Below are 27,228 nucleotides of genomic sequence, written 5' to 3' on the forward strand. Positions count from 1 at the left end.
CGATAGTAGGACTTGTCTCTGCCTTAGCCTGTTACCTATGCCATCATCTTCATAAACTAAATTACAGCTTTACACCAATGACTCATCCTCTCCTTGGAATGAGTTGGCTGAATTAGACCAAGCACCCAATTAAGGCCCCTAACTATATTCAACTTTAGTGGCTGAAAGTGAAAGGTACCTTCTTGGGTGTGGCTAAAGCGTTGAAAAATGGTTTCACATCTAAGCACAAAATAGCATGGCTGGAATTGTAGCAGCACAGCATAGTAGATAATGTTTCCATTGAAGTCAGCAGGTTCTGAACCAGCCCCCTAGAGCCCATGTACAATTATAATAGCAGCATGTCTACTGCAGAAGAGCTAACAAGCTTCCTGAAAAGGCCAGCCCTTTCCAAATATTTACCCCTCCATGATTCATTTAATTTTGGGGAGCATGTCTCCTTACCACAACTATGCTTGGCCAAGTCATAAATCAGTGTCTTCAGTCAGATGAATTCTCTAAGTGTCTTCACTTCTTCTACTGCTCCCAAGACAGCTGTTCTGTATGTTTCACAAGGAAGGTTCTGATTCTTCCCATCTGGTTAGGCAGCCGCATCACCTTGGCAGATCTCCTCAGCACTTACATAGGTGTTGATAAGTGCCTGTAAAAACTGAAATGATGGGTAATGGAGTGGCACAAGTAAGCATTTTGCAAGAGCATAACAGGCCAGATCCTCAGCTGGTGTACACTGGGGAAGACCCAGTGAAGGCAAAGAACTGACATCAATTTACACTAGCTGAGCACCTGGTCCTAGATATTTTAGGAGCGGTAAAAGGCTATTCAGCCAGCTTTGATTTAAAAACTCATGCTACTTCATCAAATTTGGTCCCTTCTTCTGGGAAGACACCTTGCTATCTTTCAAATTCATGTTTTTCCATTGGCTTCAATGACTCTCCCCAGTACTTCAATCTATATATTTATCCCAGTTCTGCCTGGGGGCCAAAGTTTTAGATTATATCCCTTCATTTTGGAAGTGGTGGTTGGTGGAGGCAGCATGATCTAGTGACTAGAGCACGGACCTAGGGCTCAGGAGTACTGGGTTCTGTTCATGGCTCTTCTGTCAGTCAACGGGCAAGTCACTGCCCACTCTGTGCCTCAGTTCCCCCTCCCACTCTTTGTCCATTTAGACTGTAAGGTCGTTGGGGCAAGGATTGTCTCTCAGCATGGTGGGACCCGGATCTGTGTTGCTCTCTCCTGGTGCTACTGTAATGTAATAACCATGGTAGTGTGAGACAATATACAGTGACTTTAACACTCTCTTTTATACCTGCAAAAGCTTCCATTTTCCTCTTACCAACTAGTTTACATTCTTCACACCTTGAATTATCTCTGTTGCCTTGTGCTGCACCCTCTTCACACGGATAATAGCCTTCCTGAGGTACAGGGTCACCATGCGCATAGTGTTTCAATCTTCAGTTCCTCTGCCCAGAGTTGCCCTGGGGAGAAACTGGGGTGCAGCTAAGGACCTTGTAAGAAGCTTCCGAGTCTATGTGAAGAAGCAGGGCTGGGGGAGGGGAGGCTTGTTTCTAAAATTAAATCTTAACCAAGCTTATTGGATGAATAATTTTATCCACAAACCTGGGATGATCAGGCAGATTCTGGCCCCTATTCTGGCAGCTTTGTGCCAGGGTTTGATGGCCTGGAGACTAATGGCTTGATTCTCCATGTCGTTACGCCAGTACAGCTCTCTGGAATGGCACTGGGCTAATGTGTGGCTGTTGTAGCCAGGTGGAGAACTAGCACCTAGTCCAGTCTCCACAAAGCAGGTGAGTGTGGGTAGGCACAACACAAGTTTCCTCCTTGTTGGGAATAGCTAAGGTCAGAATAAATCTTGCATCACTGACACAATAACCATAAGCACAGTGGGCCAGATTTTCAGAGGGGATAAATCATAGGAGCTCTACTCCTTTCAGTGGAGCAGTGCTGACTGATGCTGGCTGAGGAGCCAGCGCCCTTTTCTCACTACATGAAAAGCAATTCTTGTTTTATCACAGCACAATGACCTTAACTCTGACCCACCTGCAATAAATGTATTGGGGGGGGGTTATCAAATGTCTCAACTCTGCTTTGCCTTGGAGCAACCTCAAAAGCATTTTGACTGGTTTTCACTAACCCCATGGATGTTCCCCCCAAGCTGTTACAAAATAGTCCATGTTTCATAACAGGGATGTTTAAAATACTTTCTCAGAATGTCTTTAGTTAGTGACTTTTAAGGGTAAACAAAATTGTTGATGGTGCGTTTTCTTACATAAGCAGTAATAATAGAAAGATATACTAGATAAGAATATGGCAGAGTTGACCCAGTATATAGCATGGGCTAAATATACTGTTAATATAACGAAAATTGTCTTCTCTAAGTAACATACTAACGATTAGACATTGTGGACAGTTCTGTAAAAATGATAAACCAAATCTAAATCCTGGTTTCATAATTAAGCCAGGTCCTAATTTGGTAGATCCCCCCAGCTAGCTAGGCCTCTCTGGTACCGCTCTGCGCGGCACATAGGAGACTGCAGTGGGGCCATGCAGAATGAGAAGATAGTGCTGCTTGGAGGTTCCCCTGTTTCCACCTCAGTAGCTGCCTCAGTTTCCTCCATAAAATATCCTTGCAGGCAGCAGACCCTGCTGGCAAGGAAAGCGGGAATGCTTGAAGCATGTTCCCCCCCAGCACCAGGCATTACATTCCATGTCTAAAAGCCAGGGCCAGTTAATGCTCGGAGCATCGTTAATAATCCTCCTTGCTGTGAGACTCCCCTTACTAGTGACACACAATGTAGCTGGCAGCTCAGTAGCCAACTGGCAGCAGAGTGGAAGCTGGCTCAATTATCATCATTGCAGAGAGGAGAGAGGCTAGCCATATGCAGAGGGAGAGTCCCACCATGCAGCTGGCCACAATTCCTGGACATAGATTTGTGTCCTTGCAGTTCCCCAGCCTGTCTTTGAAGCTGAATGTCAGGATCCCAGGGCTGGCTCCTCAGATGCGTTGGTGAGTTATCGGTCTGCTGTGTGATAGCTGCGGCATGTGGATTCTTTGTATAATTCCCCTTGTGCCAGTCAGTCCCATGGAGTAAGTCTGGAGGAGTAGATTTCTGCTGGATTTGATGCCTTTCCCTAATGTCCAACAATATTATCCATTTCAAATCCGAGACGTGGGGGTGGAGAGGGAATAGTCCCAAGGATCCAGGAATGTGGGGAAAATATTCCTTCTGCGTCATGCAACAAGGTGGGTTTTTTCCTTAGCAAAAATGTTGCCCTGGAAGCTCCAGACCTGGAGTAGGCAGTGGGAGTTGTGTGTATGTGTGTGAGGATCCTCTCCCCAGGTGCTTGCTTCCCTTTTAATATAAAGTGTGGCTTGGAAGGGAGTCAAGCATCTTGTATAAACAACCTGCAGTCATGAGCACTCAGCCACTCTGAAAGGTGATTAAAAGGGGATTGAGGGAGTTTGTGCTTGCGCGTGTTTGCGGATGCGTGTGGGTGCATGCCTTGGCTTTTCTGCGCTTCACTCCATTTGCCTATACTATTGCACCTTGATCAGGAATTCGCCCAAAGCTCTGAAAATCCTACTGGAGAGGGGCAGGCTCCCTGCTGTCTCTGCTAGAGGAGGGTCAGTGAACTATGGATTTGAGATAAACACAGAATTTTTGCATTCGAGTGGTCCTCTGGCCCCCTCCCCCTGGTGCCATTGTTTGCACTTTGGGTCAACATCTCACCTCTCTCAGAGTTAGTTTTTTATTCTTATTTAAACTCTTTTTGGTAAAGGTTTATAAAAGTTGAGTGACCTGTCACCGAGGTGCTCTGTGCATGCGCCTAGCACTACCACTGACCTGCCGTGTGACCTTGGGCTAGTCACTTTGCCTCTGGTTTGCTGTTCGCTTTGTCTGCCTTGGTTATTTAGATAGTCCGTGCTCTGAGGCACTTACAATCCCTTACTATGTGTCAGGACAGTCCCTAACCTAGCGATCCCTGAGCTTGGCTGGGTCTCATTGCTGTGATCCACCTCATAATTAATAAACACAGAATCTCATGAGGAAAGAGGAATAACCAGCAACATTTAAAGAAGAGGGATAATTATAGACAAATTAGTCTGAGGGAGGAGAGAATGAAGCCAAGTGCAGAAAGGCCGGCACATAGAAAGACACCAGGCAATAGTGAGAGAAAAAGAGGAGGTCAAAGCCCTGCTAAGGGACGTGCAAAGCTACAGTGGGAGTTCGATGCCCAGCTCCCATTTGTGCCTTTGAACAACTGCCCCTTCATTATCACAAGCCACGTATCCTGTCTCCTCAGAGTGATGCTTTCAGTCCAGCTCCTCAGTCCTCCTCAGGCTGATGCTCAGGGGTACTCCAGTCCAAGAAGCGCCTTTCACTGTTACTTATGCGTAACGCCTCTGTGGGATTTGGACATTCTTAGCCCAGTAAACGCCTAGTTTGCTGGATGTGAGGGAGACCCTGGATCAGGTACCTGGCTATATCAGCTCAAGACTGACCAAAACACATCTGGAAAATTCCACAATCCAGCCTGGCTCCTGAAACTAACCTAGATCAGAGGCTGTTTTGTAATGTTGTGGGTGGTATTCCAATTTCAGCTTTTCCAGAGTAATAAAACTCCCCTGCCCTTCAGTTCCCATCCCCTGGCCTCACTGCCACTGACCTCAGGCGCTGCTCTTTGCATTTGCCTGGTTTCCGTGCCTGTCTTCGCTTGGGATGGTTCCACCTCCCCGAGTGGTGTTCACTCTGCGCACAGAGGCTCACAGCAAAGAGTAATAAAAATAAGTATTATTAAATCAGCCCCTTCAGCTGGGGTCACCCAGGCTCCTGTGGGGGGAGGAGAATCCTGCACATCAGTTACAGTAGTGGAGAAAGGATAGGATCAAACTGCTGCTGCATAGAGACAGGGACTTAGGGCAAGTCTACACAGCCAACGCTCTCCACCCCCCTGGTGCCACTGAATCTCAGAGCTCAGGTCAGCAACCACGGGCACCCAGTGCAGGGCTAAAACTAGCCCTGTAGACATTTAGGTTTGGCTGAAGCCTGTGCTGTGAGACACTCCCTCTAGACAGGTTTCAGAGCCTGTGCTTGAGGCTGAGATAGAATGTCTGCACTGCGATTTTTAGCCCTGCAGCCTGCACCTGACTCCGTTGACCCGGGCTCTGAGAGTTGCTGCTGCAGGGTTTTTTCACCATGTAGATGTGCCCTTAGGGTCTCAGCTGTAAAAGGGATAATTGTTATATTACAGTAGCACTGACAAGCCCTGGCTGAGATGTGCTAGGTGTACGACAGACAGACAGTGAGAGACAGCCCCAGCCTCAAAGAGCTTCCAGTCTAACCAGAGGGGGAGGGACGTGCCCAAAGAGGTCAGTGGCAGAGTCACAAATGGACCCTTGGTCTGCTGAGCTGCCACCAGAGCGTGCTGCCCCCAGCCCACTCTAACCATAGCCTGCTGAGTTACAGCCTGTGACTCTGGGCATTTTCTATAATATCTTTGTGAATCTTGTCGGTGGCTCAGTTTCCCCTGTACTTTGCATTGCTACTCGGGGGTGGGGGGGAGGTGGAAAAGGTGTTATCCAGTGCTTGCACTTCCCTGTCTTAGCACTCCTCCATCTGTCTGCCTTTGGCCCCACTGGCACTCCTTCCCCGCGGTCCCTTTCTGCATCGCCCTGCCTCAGGCCCCACTGCCACACCTCTCCCCACTCCCTCTGTCACCCTGCCTTAGCCTGTCAGGGGTCTGGCCAAGGAGAGTCAGATGGATTGACTTCTAGTCAACACCCCTCAAGAGGTTCCTTCTGCCACCAGCTAGTGACTCCTAATGAAGGGGATCATTGGCAAGAGGACAGAGAATTCCTTCTCTCATCACCACTTGCTCTCCTTCAACAAGTGTATCTCTCCCGCTCTCCCCTATCCTGTCAGTTGTGATGTCCAGTCTCTCCATTTTGGACTCCTCTGCTGCATCCTGCCCTTGGTTTCCTTCCCCATCCTCGCTCCCTTCTGGTGCCATCAAGGTTTCTGCTTTCAACCTTTCCTCTTGTTTCTGAGCCTGGGCTTTCATTTCCCAGCTGTGTCCACTCTTCCACTGTCCACCTTTGGCTATCCCAAGAGCTCTGGACCTTCCTGTTTTTTCCCATGCTGCTGAGCACTTTTAGAGAAGGGTTTGGGATCCTGCTGCCTCTTTCCATGTAAATTCATCCTCTCAGCTCCGCCCTCCCCTTCGTGTACAGCTTTGCTTCTGTTGCATGGTCTTTTGCACCATAGACTCTCTCCAGCTGCTCTGTACCTTCGGTGCTCCCAGCCCCCATCCTCAGCCTCCCTAATTAGCCCTACTTAAACAGGGTCCAGATAGATTTTCAAAAACTAGTTGAACATGATCTGTCAATGAGATTCCTCCTCCCCATGAGGAGTCACCTTTGGCCCAGGCTTGACTTGGAGATCTCCTTTCTATTATTGGTCTCTGACCCACAACTTGTCCTCTTGAGCCCATCCCCTCCCTCACGTCTCCCTTACTTCTGGCTCTCATTTCTCTGCCTGCAATCATGCTTCTGTATCCAGTGCAGCAGATATCTATGGCCCCATGGAGTCTCCTCTTGTCCTACAGCCTTACTCTTGAGTTTAGAAGGAGCCTGAACCAAAACCCCAGATCTGGATCCCAGTTCAAATCCAAGTTCACAGCTTGAACCTAGCTCTATAATAATAAACTAAATCTGAATACCCAGGGAGAATTCCTGGCCCCACTGAAGTCAATGGAAAAAACTTGTTTTGACTTCAATGGAGTCAGGATTTCACCCCAAGAAATTTGGGAAAGTTAAGGTGTTGATCCAGATATGAAAACTTTAGATTCCATGGTGTTTGGATCTGGGGTGTTGGTGCAGCTCATGGCAGAGATATAAAGATTGGATGTAGAGTTCTGGTTTGGGCTCAGTATGGGGAAAATCACCAGTTTCCTTTCACATGCTTCATTTTCATTTCTGGAGGACACTGCTGCATTAACATTGCATAAGATCTCCATGGCCTTTCCCGTCTGGCCTCTCAGGCACTACCACCATACCAATAAAGAATAATCCTTATTATTAACCCAGCCACAGACCTGAGGAGTTTGTTAGCACTGTGATACCTTTGATCTCCAGTGTGCGGGTCTAGGCTTCCCAACTTTATCTTTGCTGGGCATTCTTCCGGAGTCCGGCAAATATTTGATTTCCTGAGAATTTACATAAAAAGACTTTTCTCCATCTTTAATTATTTTTTAGATAGTATTGGCACAGTTTGGACAAGTCACATTCCCAAGAAAACAAAGAAAAACTGATCTGGCTAAATATAGATCAAAGAGTTTTGAGAGCGTCCTATTCCATCTCCGGAAGCGGATGACTTCCTTGCTGTATTTTACCCTGGCTCTTTTGATCGTATTCCTGCCCTGTCCCAAGTAGCCTACATATTCCCTCTCCAACTCTTCGTTTGCTGCACTAGCTCCATCCGTTTGGTTTCCTCATGCCAAGCCCCTTACGTAGTGTGGCCCTAGGGATCTCAGCTCTCTGCTGCTCTTGTCATGCCATAATGATCTTTAAGTAGCAATAATACTTTGCATGGATACAATCCCTTTCATCTGTGGCTCTTAAAGCTCTTTACAAACAATAACCCAACCTCTTAGATGAGGGATTGTTTCACCTGTTTTATATATGACTGAAATGGAGGCACATCTTGATAATAATGGGCCAGATCTTCAACTCCGTTTTACACCGATATACATGAGTTGAGAATCTGGCACTGAGTTATTTGCTTGGACAGCGCAGCAAGTCTCTCTCTGCAAGGCAGGGACTGTCTCTTTCTTAGATGTTTGTTCAGCGCCTAGCACAATGGGACCCTGACCTCTGAGCATGAGCGTAATACAAATAATAATCAGTGCAGAGTTAAGAACATAACTCCCTGTCCCCTTTTCTAACCACTACACAAAACTCCTTCCCAAACTAAATCAATTACTTCCCAGCAGCGAAGAAAGGATAAGTTGTTTGCAGGAACCGATAAAATGCAATAATACTATGTATTCCAGGTTATATAAACACAATAAATATTCTACAGTATATAATCCCTAATCCCCAGCAGCCATAAAAGTGAACACATACATAATACTACTTAGTCATAATATTTAGCATTTCTGTTGCATAATTACATGTTCAATATCCTGCACAAACATTAACAAATTAATTAAGAAGGAATAATACATGCAGTCTTTCCAGGAGACCTTTCCATCTTCGTAAGCATCTATAGCCAGCCTGCTGCTAAAGAACCAGAGTCCCCTGCCATGCATTTTCCTATTCCAGGATTCTGATGGTGCAGCAAGGAAGCAGATTGAGCTGCAAAAGTCACAGGAGGTCTGTAAAGCAACCACAGTGGAGGCAGTAAACCACTTATCAGGCCAGGACTGCCCAGCAACTGCTTGCAGAGAGTGTTCAAGTCCAGAGTTCCAGACAGAGTTAAAAGTCTGTTTTGTTACGTAGCACACAGATGTCCTGGGAAGGGGGCCCACAGCAGAATTTCTCACACCTACAATAGATAAAATGGAAGTTTCCATTTCAGCTTGTCACCCACCATATGAAGGAGTAAGCCTTCCCGTCCTGCAGCCTCCATACAGGGACTGAGCCACTCATACTTACCGCAAGCCTGATCTAGCCCCCATTACGGCTTTTTCACTAATGGTTCCCCCGTCAGCCTTGCCATGGAAGAGTACATTGGGGTGAAGCTTACTAGGCAAATTGCTGGCTGAGAGATTCCTAGCTCCTGAACCAGTCAAAACGAAATGTATTGGTCCCTGGGTCTAATTCTGAATTTATTTTTTATTAAATATAAAAATCATAATTGTTAGTATTTCAGCACGACCAGCAGAGCTCAGGGCCCCATTGTGCTGAGCACTGCACAGCCATAGAATAAGACACAGTCGCTGGCCCCAGATCTTACATATAAGGCAGGAATCTTTTGTCTCTCTGGGTTCCCACCCAGCTTAAATGGGCATGGAAAGACTTGCCCAAGGGCACACAGCACGTCAGTGGCAGAGCTAGGAACAGCAGACAGGCTTCCTGGATCCCAGGCCAGCCCTACCCATTGTACAATGCTGCCAGTCCCCAAGTGGTTCTGATTTTTCTGCTCAGCTAATCAGCTACAAAGAAAACAAAATCTTGTGGGAGAGAGGCAGCCATAGGGTTACAGAAACCGTAAGTGGTACCTGGGTGCCAGTGCAGTACAGGGGCTTGGCAACAAGTCACCTTCCAGCAGGTCAGTGCTGAACCACTCTCATCCAGCTGTGGCATGCCTGCTGCTCCTGCCGCAGTTCCTTTCTCCGCAATGGAGTCCCCAGTTCTGCGCAGCTGTGTCTCGCTGGCTTTGGGCCTCAGCTGCACCCCAGAAACCTTGGTATTAGCTGGCACAGCGACTCCTTTGAAGCACCTCTGCAGCTCTGAGGTCCATTGGGGAGCAAAAGATGTCAGTCATGCGGTGATGAGACAGGGGTAGGACTCTGGATGCATTGGCACAAGGGAAGAAGGATGACAGATCTCTTTAGCTAGGGAGTCAGTGTGCCTAGGGCATATTCTGCTAGCCGGCAGGGAGCAGGGAACACACAGCTAACATGGAGCTTTGGTTTTGTCCTGCTATAGATGGCAAAGAACTGATGAGTGACTCTCCTGGAGATGTTGGGCGGCACAGGAATATTTAGCTAGTTTTCAGGACACACATTACCACCTCCTACTGTCCTCCCACAAGCCCTTATTGAAGGCATTCAGCCTGCACAGGGCAGGAGGTCTGTATAGTTCTTGGTGCTGCTCTGCCCGTAGCTCGTCTCTGAGTCTGTGAGCTGGGAGTGCTGCAGAGGGGGATGCTTGCCTTTGGGGAAATCAGGCCAGCGCGAGAGTGGACCTCATGTCACTGTGCCAACAAGCCAGAAGCAAGGCGAATGAATCCAGAAACCAAGCTCCATCCTGGTCTCCTAGGTCGGCTGTAGCAGAGATGGGGCCCTGAGAGCAGATAACGTGCTGGGGAATTGTGCCCATGCACAAAGAAATTAATAATGAAATCACTCCTAAATGAAGGCCTCTGACTGATGAGGTTGTGAGGGTGACTCCTGGACCAAGCTGATTGCTCTGTTCACACATGCTGTGTGTGATGGTTATAAAGCAGATGTGTCCATGACTGTTGAATTGGTTACACACCAGCATGGGGTGTGGCTCTTGGCTCTGTGGGGGCATGGCTCAGTTACTAACTGCAATGCTGTGTTGTTTTGCTCACAGGTGTTTGTGATTTGCCATGGCCTCCTCCAGTTATTCCAACTTCTTTACAGTGCTAACTTCAAGAGCAGCCTGACCACCATTGAAAAGCGCTTTGGGCTCTCCAGTCTCTCTTCCGGCTTCATCTCCAGCCTGCATGAGGTAATTGCCTAAGACGCACGAGAATGGGCTCAGCTGGGAGACATGAAGGTGGAGGTATTGCTCTCTGTGAAGGACTTCTAGGCCCTGTCTCTGTGTTTCCTTAGCAAAGCCTATAAGTGCCAGATGAGCTGATTGCTAGGTCTGCCTGCCAGAGACTCGTACTATTAGGGTAAATAAAAATTTGAGAGAAGCAGGAGTCTAAGGGATGGTGGGACTAGAATTGATGTCTGGGAAGCAGAGTGTTGCCCCAGACCCCACTTTCTTCCTTCTCCTTTTGCTCTCTCTCACTTTTAAATGGCAGATGCTTCTTATTGGGCTGTCTGCCCTGGTGCTCCACCTCTGTCTCTGCCACACCACATACAGTAATCCCTCCCACCAGCAGGGGTGCTGCAGGATTTCAGGGTCACAGTGGGAAACTTGGGAGTGAGCAGCAGAAGCAGCCAGCAGCAGGACATTTGGACCTCATATGCACTACATTTGTGTCCCTAAAATTCCCCGCGGCTGCTACACCCGGCTGTGACAGCAACGGTGGGAATGCCAGTGTAGTCTGGGCTCAGTTGGGCGCTGGCGTTTTGCCCATCATGTCATACTCTTACAAGCATGACAGTTTCAAATTTCCGGAGTGGCTTTAGCCCTGTCTACACTAGTGCTCCCACCATTTGCTACAGCAGGGTGGGGCCATTTCGGGGAAAGAAGTATAGTTTGCACACAGCTTTGGAGGATGGCAGCTAGTGAGACTCTTCATTAGAGGCCACTGTGACTTAGAATACTCTATTCCTCCTAAGGGGATAGTCTTAGCAGAGATGTAAGGAGGAGAGAGAACCCGCTAAAGCTAGAACATGGTTTTCCCCCTTTAATGACTGCTGGGAAGAGAATCTGACCTACATCTTGGTGCCTATCTGCAAGCTACTCCTATGGTTTTAACTGAAATGAACGTCATGCCAGGCCCTCAGAAGTACCGCTGGATGCAATGTGTGATGTCTTGTTACATGAAGGTGCAACCCCCAATTTGTTTCATGGGCATTTGCCAAAACATTACCGAATCCTTCGCATCACCTGGGACTAAAATAGAGCATTACCAAGTGCTGCTAGGTTTTATTATAGCAGCGCTGCAGTAGTGCCACCATAATTAGGGATCTGTTAGCATTTTCCATGAGAGATCCCTGTTTTCAGGCATTCCTAACTCAGATGTCGTCATTCACTCTGGGCTGGGACCTGGCTTACAGCTGTGGTTTAGCCCCTGAATTGTTGGTTTTTTGTTCTTTCCCCTGCACTCCTGGTGCCCAGGAGGGCCCATAGATCCAGCTAGACTGGTGAAAAAGGGGCAGTAGGGTAGGTATGAATCCCCTAGAGAATGCCACAGTTGCATAGGTCCCTCTGCCCAGGCACAGAGCCAGTTCTGCTTGCTCTGTGCCATCTCTGCAGCAGCTGCAGATGCATCCAGCGTTCTGGGGTGGGCAGAAGGTTGAGCGGTGTCAAAGTGGGGACAGGTTAGAGGAAGAGGGCTTCAAGCATGGTGGGGTCGGCGAGGCATCTCTGGGGAACACCTGAGCCCTGGCGATTCCATGCCCCTGCAAAGCTCAATAGGGGACATAGAAACAGCGGCACAACTTAGGACTCTGACTCCTTAAAGCTAGGTGTATACTGAAGCATCCTGCTGAATCAGGACCAAAGGCTGTCTTCAGCTCTGCACCAGTGATGTATTAGGCCCTACAGCCCCTGAACAGGGAATGTGTAAATGGTCCCCTTCCACTCCTGCAGCAGTGTTTAATGTCAGTCAGTGCCTCTGTTCACCAAACATTCTCAGCCATAGGCGTTGACTTTCCATCTGCCTGGTGGGTGCTCGACCTCACCACTCGCCCTGCCCGCCCCTGCACCGCCCTTACCCCACCCTCATTCCACCCCTTCCACAAAGTCTCTGCCCACCCCAGCGCCGTCCCCTTCCTGCCCCCATTCCACCCCCTTTTTCCAAGTCCCCTCCCCTGCCCTGCCTCTTCTCTGCCTCCTCCCCTGAGCATGCCGTGTCCCTACTCCTCTCCCTCCCAGAAAGTCCTAAATGCCACTAAACAGGTGATAGGCGGTGGGCAGGAAGTGCTGGGAGGGAGGGGGAGGACACGGCATGCTTGGGGGTGGGGAGAAAGAGGAGAGGAGGGGGCAGGGGAAGCTTGGCTTCTGGTGGGTGCAGAGCACCCGCTAATTTTTCCCCATGGGTGCTCCAGCCCTGGAGTACCCACGGAGTCAGCGCCTATGCTCTCAGCTCCTTCTGGTCATTGCTAAGAGGAGATGCAGCCATCAACAGCCCTAAGAATGGAGTATGCTCCCCAGTGCTCCCAGCTCCTGCTGACCCTGAAGCAAAGGAATGACTTTGAACTTGCATTCCCTGCATGGTTTCAGGCAGCGGTAGCACTGTATTACTGGGCTGGCCTCAATTTGGCTGTTTTCGAGTTATAACTCAGCTCCTTATGACTCAGGAACAGCTTTGATTTAAACCTGAAGTTGGGCAAGTGCTCGGTCTTTCGTGTAGAGTAGAGTCAAGTCTGGAAGTCTGGAAAGGAAAAAAGTAAAACCTCAGAGGTGTTTAACAAGGTGGCTGCTGCACATGCACAGAACGTTCTTTTCAAGAATTCCATCAAGGCTGTTCCTTATTGCACGTACGGCTCTTGAAATGGGAAGCTCCAATTGGAGAAACTCAACTAGCATCGCAATGCAGGTCCTGGCACAATGGTATATAGAAGCCAAAAGTTAGCTATGTATGGTGAGAGGTGGTGTAGAAGTGCCTTAGACAGTAGCTAGCTAGATAGCACTGGTCAGACACCCAGATTAATGCTTTTCTTTCCTTCTTTCATCCTAAACATTTTATTTCCTTTTACCTTCTATCTTGTTCATTTGTTCTCTATACATTTAATTTGGCCCTTAAGATAGTTATCACTTCCCTTTGGAAAGGCAGGTTGCCAGCTTCCTTCACATATATGAGCGGTAGCCTAACCACCACATATCTCTAGCAGTCTGGCCAGCTGTCTCCCGCTCTCCCATCATCTCCACGGAACTATGAAATCATCCAGATAGCACCGGCCCAGCCACATACCAGCTTGTTGGCTAACCATCTCCTCCTTGCTGTGGATGAAAGTCAGGTGTCCATGCTGATTTTCTTAGATCTTTCGGCAGCATTCAACAGCAATCACTATGATATTTTTGTTGCTGGCCTGAGGGCCTTACCTGTGGTATTGCTTTAGTTATTGCTTTTGAATGGCTCCAGCTTTTTCCTGCTCATGAGGTACTAGAGGATGGTTTGAAGTGATTGCTAGGTTTCTTGTATGGGGTATTTAGCTTACATGAGGTCCTATAAGACCCCCCTGTTCAATGTGTATGTGGAGCTGCTGAGGAAGGTACTGAAATGACTTGGGTAATACTATCACCTCTATTTGTGATATCATGCAGCTCTGTCCTGTTCTTATGGGTTGTGGATGGCACAGATTTTTAGTCTAACCCAATTTCTGGGCAAGATTTGGATGCTTAATCCGGACAGGCATAGATTCCATATGATCAGATTTTTCAAGAGAGTTCAGCATGTTGTGTGTTGAGCCCTTCTGAAAATCTGGCCCAGAGTGGGTTGGGGAAGGATCTTGAGGTTAAGTAATAAGTGGGGTGGAGGTGTGGTTCCATCTGCATCAGTGAAGGGGATTTCTTCTCTCTGTTCCAAAGCAGTTCCCCACAGTATTTTTGGATCCCTGATTCCTCCTGGAATCACTGGTGCCATTGGTGCCCCAAAGCCCCTTTTTCTCTCTTATGCCAGGCCAGATTTTTGTAAGCTTTTTCTCTTGGATCTGGATGTCACCACTGTGACCTCTGCCTTAGTGACTTTTTGGTTAGATTATTGCATTTCACTGGAAAGCTCTCTGGTTCTGAGGTCACTAGGGCACACCAGCTAACAGCCCTAAATGTAATTGTCTGGGTACTAAATGTTCTTATTGGAAAATCTTAATCTTTGGAATTTACTTCCTGCACTGATCTGGCTGAGCCCATGTTTGTCAACCTTTAGGGCCTGGTGCCCATTTCTTTTCCCAGGTTCTTGTGTGGGGAGTGGAAGTTAGTGATTGCTCAATTTTGAGGAATTATTTTTTCTCTTGCTGTGTAACCAATGGTAAAATATGCATGCACCCCAGAATGCATAACTGAGTGTATTTTGTGAAATGAACAAATACCGATTATCTGGTTCCTATGAAAGTCTAATATATTTTATTCACATTAATGTTCTCAACATTTTCTAGGACAAATGCTGGCACTCTGCTTACTTGGAATGGTACTTGCTGTATATATGTAGGGGGCTCAACTGACAAATTACAGATTTAGGGTGGGATTTTCAAAGAAACCTAAGAGAGTTGGTTGCCCAGCTCTCCTAGTCCCTCTTTGAAAATTCTAGCCTTACAGATATTCAAAAGCACTCAGCACCGGCCTGACTCTGGTGCTCTTGAAGTCAATGAGAGTTTTACTACTGACTTCAAGGGCAGCAGAATTAGGCTAATGCTGATCACCTTTGAAAATCCCACCCCAAGCTTTTAGTGTCACAAATTATACCTATCATCCGCATCCATATGGGTTTACAATATGCATCCTGTCATTGCAGGGTGGTCGTTCTTCTGGAAAGTATATTTCCTGTGCTCCAAACCATTCTAGTCCACATCCAAAGTCCGTTGAAGTGAGTGGGACTCTTTCCATTGACTTTGGGCTTTGGCTCAGACCTAAAATGTGGTGAAACATACAAGTTCCAATCTGAATGTGCCAAACACCACCTTTAAGTGATTATAATGTCAGTCCCCCTGAAATGTGCTGGCAAAGCCCTGAACCATGTCCTAACACTCACAGCTGGGACATACCAACGTCCCCAGTATTTCTCATCTTCAGAGCAAGGCAGACAGCATGTGGGATATTCCATTACAGCAATAACTGTGAGGTGGTTGAAATAACAGTCTCTGTCATCCTATTCAGAGACCATCGATTTTCAAACAACAGAGTTGTCTTTGTTTCAACGCTTTATAATATTTTTGTGTGAGCTCCCCTGCCTGTCTTTCTGGGATTATAAAGTTTTCTCATTTACTATTAAAGAAATTCCAAGAATTACAAGGGACAAACAAGTCAGGCCACACAAATATAAAAAAAAAGGATATTTACCCACAATTAACTAATTTAATAAAGTTAAGTTTGTTCCAAACTGACACAACCCCTGTAATTATAACTTTATACAACTCACCCATTTTGTCTATGAATCGTATGCTCTGTAGAATTGTTTTGAAATCTCTACAGCAATACTAGGGAAATGGCTTCAAACTGAACACCTAGATCCAAACATCACCTTACATTATGGAGCTCCAGATGCCAGAGCTAGAGCCTATCTCTGCCAAGAACAAATGGGAAAGGAGGTGGTGAGGGATTGTGACTTTATCACTGAATTGTGGGGGAGAGGGAAGGTTGTTAGTTTATGCTGCTCCCAAAAGGGACATTTCCAAAGCATCATGTGGGGATTTAGTTGTCTTAGTCGTATATTCAAATCCTTAGGCAACACAACACTGAGGGGATTGTTATGGAGCATATTTTTGTGTGTGTGTTGAAAGCTATCTAGGGCCAGGTCTTCACCTGGTGTGAATCAGCATAGCCTCCCTGATGTCAATAGTGCAAGGGTAGTTTACATCAGCTGAGGATATGAAGAAGCCTAAATCATCCACCAGTAACAGCTGTTAACTAGCTGGAAGCTGAGTGGAACCCTTTCTTCTGGCAGATTCTACCCCAATCCATGACAACCTAGACAACGAGAAGCCAAATCTGGAATTCAGATGCTCCACTTGGTGTTTTAAGGAAACCTGCTGAGCTTTAGCCTTTAGCATATGAATAAGTCCCTACCAAGGTCATGGCTCATTTTGGTCAATTTCACAGTCATATGGTTTTAAAATTAGTCTATTTCACATTTTCAGATGTTTACATCTGAAATTTCACAGTGTGGTAATGGTGGAGATCCTGACCCAAAGCTGGGTTGTGGGGGGTCACAAAGCTATTGTAGGGGGATGGGGGGATTGCCACTCTCACTTCAGTGCTGCTTGCAGAGTTGGGCTCTGAAGGCAGCAGGCCCCGGGGAGCTTCCTGCAGCCCAGGGAGGTTACTGGAGGAGGAGGTGGATCTGATCTCCCTGTGCTGCTGGGAGCACTCCAGCCAGGGACTCCTAGATGCTGGTCCTGGCCAGGCTGGGAGGGAAAGGACTTCCTTTTCCCCTGCATAGCTGTTCTTGGCCAGGGGCTGGGGTGTTGAGAGATCAGACCAACCTCCAGGTACCTTCCCCGGCTGCAGGAGCTCTGTGGCTGCACTGGCTTCAGAGCCAGCTGAAGCTTCCTGCACCCAGAGGAGGTACCTGGACATGGGTCTGATCTCCCCCTAAAAACAGTCATACGGGGAAGAGGAAGTCCCATCCCTTCCCAGCCCGGCTGGGAGTAGCAGTTGGAGCAGTGGCTGAGGAATCCCAACCCCTCCCCCTCTCCTCCAATAGCTAGATTTCCCAGGGGAGCTCTGATTTCATGGTCCATGATGCATTTTTCATGGTTGTGAATTTGGTAGGGCCCTACACATCAGCAATAACACTGTTCTTTAAAAACCAGTAATTATGCACAATTTACCCCAAAGGGGATATTTAAAACAAGCTAGTGATTCCCAGAAAAGAGTGAAGCCCAGTCTGTTAAATCATTATCTGGCCTTCTCTGGGCCCTCATACAAACACATTCAACAACCACAAAGCAAGAGTAACTAATAGTGGAATGATGTCAGATTGGAGAGAGGTCTCAAGTGGGGTTCCACAGGGATCTGTTGTGGGTCCGGTATTGTTTGACATCTTCATTAATGTCAAGTATCAGGGGTAGCCGTGTTAGTCTGTATCCACAAAAACAACAAGGAGTCCAGTGGCACGTTAAAGACTAACAGATTTATTTGGGCAGAAGCATTTGTGGATAAAAAAACCCACTTCTTCAGATGCATCTGAAGCTTCTGCCCAAATAATTCTGTTAGTCTTTAAGGTGCCACCAGAATCCTTGTTATCTTCATTACCTGGACTTAGGTATACAGAGCATATTGATCAAGTCTGCAGATGACACAAAGCTAGAGGGTTTGCCAATAATTTGGAGGATGCAGTGAAATTCAGAGCAGAACTGGGCTATAGACAACAACGTGAAATTCAGCAAAGACAAATGTAAAGTGCAACACTTAGGGAAGTAAAACCAAATGCACAAATACAGAATGGGGGAGAACTGGCTTGGCAGCAGCACTTCTGAGAAGGATCTGGGAGCAAGGGGTAGGCTGAGTGGGGAGTAATAGGAGCATAATCAATGGTTATTTTGCAATCTGGAAAGAAAGTCCTTGCTTGCAGCTTTCTGAACAGACCTATGTTCCTAAGGATGCATGTGTCATGCACCTTTCCTGACCATCCCAGTTGAAGTTGATGAAATGCCTTCCGTGATCCACCAGTGCTTGCAACACCATTGAGAAGTACCCCTTTCTGTGTATGTACTTTTTGGCAAGGTGGTTTGGTGCCAAGATAGGGATATGCATTCCATCAGTAGCTCCACCGCAGTTAGGGAACTCCATCATGCAAAACCATCCCCTATATCCTGCACGTTGCCCAGAGTCACTACCGTTCTTAAAGGAAGTCTATTAATGGCCCTGCAAACGTGCATCACAAAACTCCCATAGTGGATCTACCAACTCCAAATTGATTCCCTCCTGACCAGTAGCAGTTTGGCATTGCAAGCTTCCACAGAGCAATCGCTACTTGCTTCTCCACTGTCAGAGCAGGTCTCATTTTAGTATTGCTGCGCTTTGTGGCTGGGGAAAGCTCTGCACAACATTCCTGGAAAGTGGCCTTCCGCATTTGAAAGTTTTGCAGCCGCTGCTCATCATCCCATAGCTGCATAATAATGTGATCCCACCAGTCAGTGCTTGTTTCCCAGAACCAGAAATGGTGCTCCATTGTGTTCAACTGCTGCATGACTGCCAGCAGCACCCAGGAATTGTTTCATTCTATGGCTTACAGCAGGCTGCTTGAAAGACATCACAATATTCCACGTGACAGCTCCTATCTCAACTCTGGAAACTCAGGATAAGATGCAAGGTGTTCATAATGCTCACAACAATAGTGCTGAGCAGGGTCCATGCTTCTTGGGCTACATGCGGCTAAGCCTGGGTTTTGAAAAAAGGCACGAAAAAACATGGGTTTGCCCTTGATATCAGGCTAGGGAGGAAGGAAGCTGCATCATGAGAGGTTGAAGCCATGTTCCCATTCCCCTCTGCAATTATATTTTGGTCCCATGAGGCACTGCAAGTCCATCCCAACCCCACCTGCAGCTAGTTGCACTGTGAGATAGCTACCCATGGTGCACTGCTCTGTGCATCGAAGCAAGCGCTGCTAGTGAGGACGCACTCCACCATCACAATGAGTGTGGTGTGGACATGCCTGACCGACTTAATTACTGCGGTGGGTGGACATCAACTTAAATTAAGTCAACTTAACTTTGTAGTGTAGACATGCCCGAAGTCTGTCCTATCACAGTGGATGCTCTGAGGTGCTGTCTCAGCACAGGGTGGGTAATGATGCCTTTGTAGTGACCCCCACCCCTTTCTCTCAGTGCATGGTGCCCTGTTGTGCTTTTCATTTTGAGTAATAGGAGCCTATATAAGAAAAAGTCCCAAAAATCAGGACTGTCCCTATAAAATCAGGACATCTGGTCACCCTGCATGCATCTCCTTCCTGCCTTCTGTGACATTCTCTCCACTTTGCTCTCCCCACCCCAGATTGGCAATGTCGCCCTCATCATCTTCGTCAGCTACTTTGGCAATCGAGTTCACCGCCCCCGGGTTATCGGCTTGGGGGGCCTGCTGCTGGCCCTGGGGGCTTTCCTGGTGACCCTTCCACACTTCCTCTCTGACCGGTACGAGTTTGCCCAAACGAACACGGGTAAGTGACTTGATCTCCTCCTGGGGGGTGTAACTCCCCACCACATCCGCTGGGGGCAGCATGAGCCTCCCCAGTCAGGATGCTCACTCTCTCCTTCTCCTTGCCAGGAATGCACTGAGGGTGCAGAACGTGTAAAAGAACTGAACTTATTGCAGTATTGCTAGCTGCAAGAGAGCAGAAATCCTGAGATTAGCCCCCAAATCCCGAGATTTGAAAAAACCATGAAATCATGGCTTTTACTCTATCATTTGACTCCCCTTTGCTCCTCTGCCAGTGTGCGTGTGGTCATTTTGGGTTGAAAAGACAACCTTTAATGCACACAGACGCATGCATCCCTCTCCTCTCCTCTCCTCTCCCTGACTGCAAAGTCTCATTAATTTCCTAAGACTGTCTCGAGTTCCGCCCTCCTAGTTCCCCTCCACCCCGCCCCCCACCCCATTCCTCCCTGATCCTTCCCCCTGGATTTCCCTCCCATTCTCGGGTACAGGCACAGGCACCTGCTCATTCATAAGTCAGACACAAAGAATCATGCCCTTATTTTAGAAAACATGAAATGTACGTGCCCCTTATAGCTCAGGGGGGAAGGATAGCTCAGTGGTTTGAGCATTGGCCTGCTAAACCCAGGGTTGTGAGTTCAATCCATAAGGGTGCCATTTAGAGATCTGGAGTAAAAATCTATCTGGGGATTGGTCCTGCTTTGCACAGGGGGTTGGACTAGATGACCTCCTGAGGTCCCTTCCAACCCTGGTATTCCATGAATTGTGATGGGTCAGAGTACAAACCTTAAGACAGATGAACAATGTGAACTGACTTTAAGACTGATGCTTAGCTGGATAAGATTTAAGACCAGAGAGATTTATGGTTTTGGGCCAGTTTGACATAACTACAGAACCCATTTTGAGTGCAGTGACTACTTTTATCATCCTTAAACATTATTTCTTTTGAATTTCTCCTCATATTCAATGCATTTCATACATTTCTTTTAAATCCTTCTGCCTGCTTTGCATAATTGTGAGCTACTAGATAAACTGTCCAGTAATAATGACAGTTTTATTTACAAAAATGGATCCAATTATAATTAATTGCAGAAATAGCTAAAAATATTTCATTTTTATTTTATTTATCCTTCCTCTCTGCTTCCCCAGAACCACCCCTGTCCCTGGGATCCAGAAACTGCTTCCCAGACTCTCCCTCCCAGCCCCGCTTCCTTTTCTCCCTGCCCCTGGCTCTTGCAATAGCTCGTCCCCAGCTCCACAATCCTCTGCTCCATTCTACTCCCATAGGGCCTGATGTGGCAAGGCTGGGACCCGGTTCTGCGCCCCGCAAGCTCTCACTCAGAGCACAGCCCACGATTCCAAACTAGCCCTGAAAATGGTGGGAACAAAGGAATTTTATGCATCATCACAAGAGCTGCCACTGCAGGCTCCGCAGCCATGAGATGCGTGATTCATTTGCTAGAGCCAGCAGCACTGTTGTTGTTAGTTACTGTTTTCTTTTAGGGATCAGTAGAACAGACTAACCGACCTATTGAAAACAAATGATCTGCTGCCAGATGTTTGTTTAGAGAGTGGCTGTGTGGGCCAGAGGAGGTGGGAGTCAGGAGACCTGGGTTTGATTCCTGGGACAAGTCACTTCACTTCTGTATCCCCTGTCTACTGAGGTTGCAAGTTGTTTGGGGCACGGTTTATGTCTGTGTACAGCACCCAGTACAATGGGGCCCTGATCTCAGTTTGGGCCTCTCGGCACTGCCGTGATATAAATGCACAGCATCATTTAGTGACCCCTGTACATACGCATGGAGCTTTACATTGCTAATGTTCCTGCCTCAGGAGCTGATAAATGCAATAAAACAAATGCAGCTGTCCTGCAAGGGGATGTGAAGACATTTCCAGTGAGAAAAAGCCTTTGTAAATGACATTATGGCTTTAGGACTGTGGATCTCAGCTTGCCATAGCCATGCCAATGCACAGCTTTGACTTCCGTGTACATATTCATTCAGTTGCATAGTAACACTGAGGCATCTCAGACAGTGCATTTCAGGGCAATCGCTGCACTTCTTGGAAGGCTTAACCCCACTTGGACCTCCGCCCTCACATCTTCTGACAGCTGTGAGACGTGCTGCACTCTCTGTGAAATAACTTGCCTATCATGTCTTATTATTTAAGTGAATGCCAAGATGGATTAGGGCCAAAGGAGCCCCGCAAGACTGGGGACCTTATATGGTGGATATATGTTGCCTGCCTAGAGAAGTTAATGGACATGCGTGCATGTCTCTCTGCTTGTCATGTGTCAGTCTTCCTGTGCTGTGCCGCCAGAGCAATTCTCTTGACAAGCAGGAAGAGCTGGAGGCATGATGGTGCTCTGTGCTCAGCCCCCTCCTGGGGTGACTATCCTGGAACAATGCAGGGGAGGCATCCAGAATTCTAATCTGAATGCAATCCACTTGGCTTCCCATTCCCGCAAGCACGTTCCCATTTTCAGGCATACCAGGAGCAATCCTAGGTTTACATATGCCAGCAAAAGCCCCAGTTTGCTGCCTGACAAGGTGTTGCTGGTGGCACCATTTCAGGCTGGCTAGACATGGAGGCACCCATCAGGAATCTGTAACTTCCTTCTTCCAGGGCCAGCATTTTAAGTGAGCACATTCAATTGGAGCCAGATTTCCACAAGAAAATTGTGGAAAAATAGCCCTTAGACTTAGTTGTTCTTCTCTGCAAAAAAGGAGACACGGACTCAGATTCACTATAGTCTCCCACCAAGATGGCGTGTTGCTCCTGCAATAACTTGAGGCAGGGATAGGGTTGCCAACCCTCTAGGATAGGCTTGGAGTCCCCAGGAATTAAAGTTAAATCTTTAATTAAAGAACGTCATGTGATGGAACCTCTAGGAATACGTCCAACCAAAACTGGCAACCTAGGCCGGAATGGACTCTGTGTTTGTACAGCACTTGCCGTGATGGACCTCAAGCTCAGTGAGGACCTTTGGGCACTCCTGAAATATAAATAACAATAATGGGTATCTGACTTATTCTAACTCTGCTGAAAGGTGCGGGGACAGGGAAAGCTAAAAGCAAAGCCCCCTGGCTTTATTATTGCAGGTCAGTGCTTCCTTGCTCTGGGCAAGTTGCCATGACCAGTGCTCTTCTGAAGTCCAGGTTCTATTAAACATAATTAAAAAACAACTCTCCACCACTGAACTACACATTTTCCAGAGTTCATCCTCAGCCAAGTATGAAAACCAGGTTCTTACCTGTATCACTAGCTGCCTCACTTCCATCCACATGCAAACATTTTTGTTTGAAAAGTTGGCTGATTAACAGACTAGCCCATGGGTAGGATGTCAGACAAATGCCATGTGTCCCAGTGATCTTACCAAGGAGTCTTGGTCCCACAGCTAGATAGTTTGTGAACTGATGATTGGATTTACAACAGGGATTATTCTTTATTGACCAATGAAATGGATCAGGGAATACGTGTCATCTGCTCTGATTCTTTTCTTACCAGAGCCTCATATGTTAAAATGCCTGAACCAAAACACAGCCTTGTGGCTTCCGGCTGTGGCATTCATAGACAGGTATGTCACATGGAGCATGTCTTGTTCACCAGGGCTGTGTTGTTCCAGGCATTTCATGAAGCTGTGCTGGTGCATAAATTGTCTGTTGCACTGGGGTTGTGGTATAGCATGAGCCTTACCCATGCTCCCCATCAATGTGATGAATGCAAGCTGATATCGGCCCAGTAATGGAGAAGGCCTTGTGATTCTGTGTTTAGACGTGGTGCTGCACAAACCGTCATGCATGTTGTGCTGTTACATGGTGATATGAAAGGATGGCACACTTACATTCCTCTCTACAGACATAAGCCTGCAAACTCCCATAGCAGCATCATGAAGTATTCTGGGGAGCTGAGTTGGCCACTATTTGTTATTTTAGTTACCCAGAACTAGAGGGCACTGAATAATCAACTGGCTCTGAGATAAGTTTTCAGGGAGTGAGAAGAGAGGGCAGATTCCTTTGCCATGCTGCACTAGGCAACCTTCTATTGATGCCAGACTCCTGCCTGCTCCCGTGGCAGTGTGGTTTCCAGAGGCAATCCCCTGACAGCTGGCTATGTGCATTTACAGATTGCATTGCCACAGGCTTAGCTGGAAGTCTCAGAACACTTGTCAGGAGTCCCAGGGTCTCTGTGGGTTAAGATATTCTTATTGTTATGATTAGAATGTATTGGGTCCAGATACCCCAATCAGGATGAGGGTCCCTGTTGTGCTAGGTGCTGTACAAACACACAAGAATTTATAGTTCCTGCCCCACAAAGCTTTGGGTGGCATTCTGAAAAATTCCTAAGTCACGTAGGGACAAATTTGTAAAGGCAAATAGATGCCTAGCTAGTTTTTTGAAGGCTCTAGGCACCTAATTCCCATTGGAGTAGGTATAACTCACACACCTCTGGGTGTGGTTTCTGTCCCATTTAGTGGCACTGAGACCACTTAGAGAGAGAGATTAATGAGTTTGTGCTACAGCCTTAGCTAACAGCCAGCTGGCTTTTAGTTCATGTGGTAGAGGCTCGTGCACTAAGCTCCAGAGGCCCCAGGTTTGATCCCACCTGCCGATGATCAGGGTCTGTCAGTATTACATAGGCACTTTTGAAAACCCCATTAGATGTCTATATGCCTCTTTAGGCATCTAAATAGCTTTAAAAACCTGACCCTTTGGTCCTTTTGAAAACCCCACCCTTTAAATGTAAGAACGAATCTCTGTCAGGATAGAGGGTTGGCAAAACCAACCAACCCAAAACCCAGAGGTCTCCACAAGATGTTGCTAGCTCACTCTCGATTGGGTTATTTGAAAGCAGCCTTAGCAACTACAACAATTGCCCTGGGGAGGGAATTGGGAAGAGGAATTGCTAGGAGAGCACTGAAGTAATGGAAAGACTCCAGCTGACTTCACCTCGTTAACCTCAGCTGGGGGCTCTGGCTATAAGGGGACATTGTCAAAGCAGTGCCCATGGATTTAGCCCCTCTATGAGCCATGATAGCCATGTCCTATTTTTTCCAGCCAGATCTGTCTTTTCTTCTCAGCTCAGAGTCTTAGTTGCCCTTCCTGGTACCCATGCCCTGACTGTTCTAAAGCTCCAATCCCAAAGCAGATGAAATAAATTTAATCCTAGGGGTGTCACACACAAATTACCTTTTCTTAAATTGCGAGGCCCCTGGGCATACTAGCTTTAAATAAAATCTGTCTGGTGGCTTTCTCTAGGTGAAAGAAATGCAGAATGCTGAACAGAAGAGAAATAGTAATGGTGTGGGTCTGGCATGTATTTCTGTGCTCATTAAGTTACAACCAACTTGATTTTATAAAACGATATTTGGCATGAGATTAATCCTTAATATGGTTGTATTGCTTCTGCTTTTCTTTAAAGCAAAAATCTCCAATGGTTAAGAAGGCTCCTTCATACTGAAAGCACAAACCACCCACATGCAAGAACTGCTTTTAATGAACTTGCATAAGGATTTTTGTGGTAGCCTGTTATTGGGATGCACAGTCCTATTACGCCAGCGAAAACCCATAATCATCTGAGTAACATTTGTTTCTGTTTTGTTGTAATTTGCTCTAACTACAGAAGACCCACAAAGTCATTTTCTTAACTAAAAAGAGTTGCTGGGAATGTTGAAACAATTGAGGTGAACAAGAAACTGGAATGAAAAGAGCTAGTGAATAAATGCTCTGGAATCATTATATTTCATCTATGATGCCTTTATTCTACACTGGATACAGATTTTTCCCCTCCCCAAATATCCATTATTATTTGGTCTGCTTTAAAATAGAACCAATTAGGGTGACCAGATATCCTGATTTTATAGAGACAGTCCTGATTTTGGGGTCTTTTTTTATATATAGGCTCCTATTACCCCCCCCCCCAGCCCCATCCTGATTTGTCACACTTGCTATCTGGTCACCCTAGAACCAACAAGTATTTTGATCAATAGATTGAAACCAGATTTACTGTGGCATTTGCGAGGAATTCAGTACCCTCTCTTGCAAAGCTAACCTGAACTACTTAGAGCAATACTTCTGGGTGAACACTGTTATCTTTACTCCTGTGCCAAAAGTGGCTTACTGGAGAGGTTCTGTTTCCTCTGTCTCTAATCAGAATAGTCCTCCACTCAGTTTCCTTTCTACACTGACCCCTGAAACTAAGGTAATGTCATGCCTTGAAGGAATGCTGAGGGTGATGACAGCTGCTGATTAAAATGAGGATGTTCCCAGTTCTAGCTGAACACCAACACCCAAGCATGTGTGACCAGTAAGGAGGTTTAAAGAGGGGTCTAAGTAGTTAGCTCAGCCTCAGCTGTGCATTGAGTGGGCAGTGTACCTTCTCTCACCAGCCATACAGTGTGTTCCTACTCCATGAGGCGACTTTACATGTGGTATGGTAGAGTGTGAGATCTGCTCATTTTACAAGTACAAAAACCAGCCCTGCAAACTCAGCCTGGGCCTGAATTTCAAGCTGGGATTTCACTTCTCATGCATCATCACCTCTCATAAAGCTTCAACTTATGCCCTCAGTAACACCTACACAACCCCTAGAAGATGTGTGTGCTGAGGGCAGAATATGACACAAGGTCATATGGTGAGAGGGCATAGTGGCACATTGTAATGGTCAGTGAGTGGGTGCTTGGGTTTATAACACTACTACCATCTCATTCCAGGTAACAACAGTCACACCAAGGCCTATCTCTGCCACAAGGAGGATACATTTGTGTGTCCCAGCACCACCCAGGACCCCCACAAAGAGGCAACCAGCATGTGGGCATTGATGGTCATTGCCCAGCTGTTAGCTGGGATTGGAACTGTTCCCATTCAGCCCTTTGGGATCTCCTATGTGGATGACTTTGCTGAGGCAAACAATTCTCCGCTGTATATTGGTAAGTTCCATGTCTGCAGGGCTTCTGCTGCTAGGCTTTTACCTCAGAAACACCCTGAAACAAACAAAGTAAAAATTGGTGTTTATCTGATACATACCGGAAAAATACCAGAAATGGCTACTCACTTTATGTAGATTTCCCCCCCTGTTCCGGTGCAATTTGTCCCTGCTCCCTGACTCATATCTAACATTAATTCATGCTGGGTACTTTAAACCTGCCTCAGGCACTGAGTGACAGCATATTCCCATATTTCTGTTGGACATGCTGTAGCATTGTACACACACGCAGGGTTTAAAACAATACCACATTACAAACTCTGGATGCAATTTTAAAAATTGTATTAAAAACGTAAAAATCAAATTTGATTGAATGTAAATTTCAGTTCTTGATTTCATAAACATTTTCCTCTTTGACTCCTTTGGGATATTGCTGTGATGGCAAAGGACAAATCTCTTCAGATAATGGCAAATGTATTTTTATTATATTTTGAATGATTAAATATTAGCTTCTTATTATGGTAAATATATGGGTGGTAAAAAATGTAGGCCTAGTGCCAGGAAGAGAGATGTGAAACCCACTAAACCACGGGTTCAGTAACAAGGATACAAAGTTTAAATTGATGCAAGTCATTTTTTTACGTGTAATAAAAATGAAGGTTGATCGTATTTAGACACAAATCTTGAGAAGTATCCAAAAAATCTTCTCATTGCAATATGCAGAAAGAGAAAATTCCCACCCTCTGTTTGGACATGTACATATGTAACCCTTCTGCCCCTCTGAGTTGGCAGCAACAAGGGCCGGGTTCAGTATCCAGGGGTTCCGTTTCAATAACCCAATGCCAAACCAGCTCGAGCCCCCACCCAGTGACCTGGGAAAATCTTAC

At 46.7% G+C, this 27,228-nt stretch overlaps 1 protein-coding gene across 4 annotated transcripts in view; it reads left to right on the forward strand.

Moving 5' to 3' along the window:
* SLCO2A1 (solute carrier organic anion transporter family member 2A1) overlaps positions 1-27,228 on the forward strand; it is a 108,229-nt gene that overhangs the window by 42,679 nt on the left and 38,322 nt on the right. For all 4 annotated transcript variants that reach the window (XM_030574700.1, XM_030574701.1, XM_030574702.1 and 1 more), the window contains 3 exons: positions 10,298-10,435; positions 19,259-19,421; positions 26,130-26,345. In XM_030574700.1, coding sequence (XP_030430560.1) covers positions 10,298-10,435; positions 19,259-19,421; positions 26,130-26,345 — 517 coding nt within the window. The remainder of the gene's footprint in view (positions 1-10,297; positions 10,436-19,258; positions 19,422-26,129; positions 26,346-27,228) is intronic.

This window comes from Gopherus evgoodei, chromosome 9, assembly GCF_007399415.2.
Source record: "Gopherus evgoodei ecotype Sinaloan lineage chromosome 9, rGopEvg1_v1.p, whole genome shotgun sequence".
NCBI lineage: Eukaryota > Metazoa > Chordata > Testudines > Testudinidae > Gopherus > Gopherus evgoodei.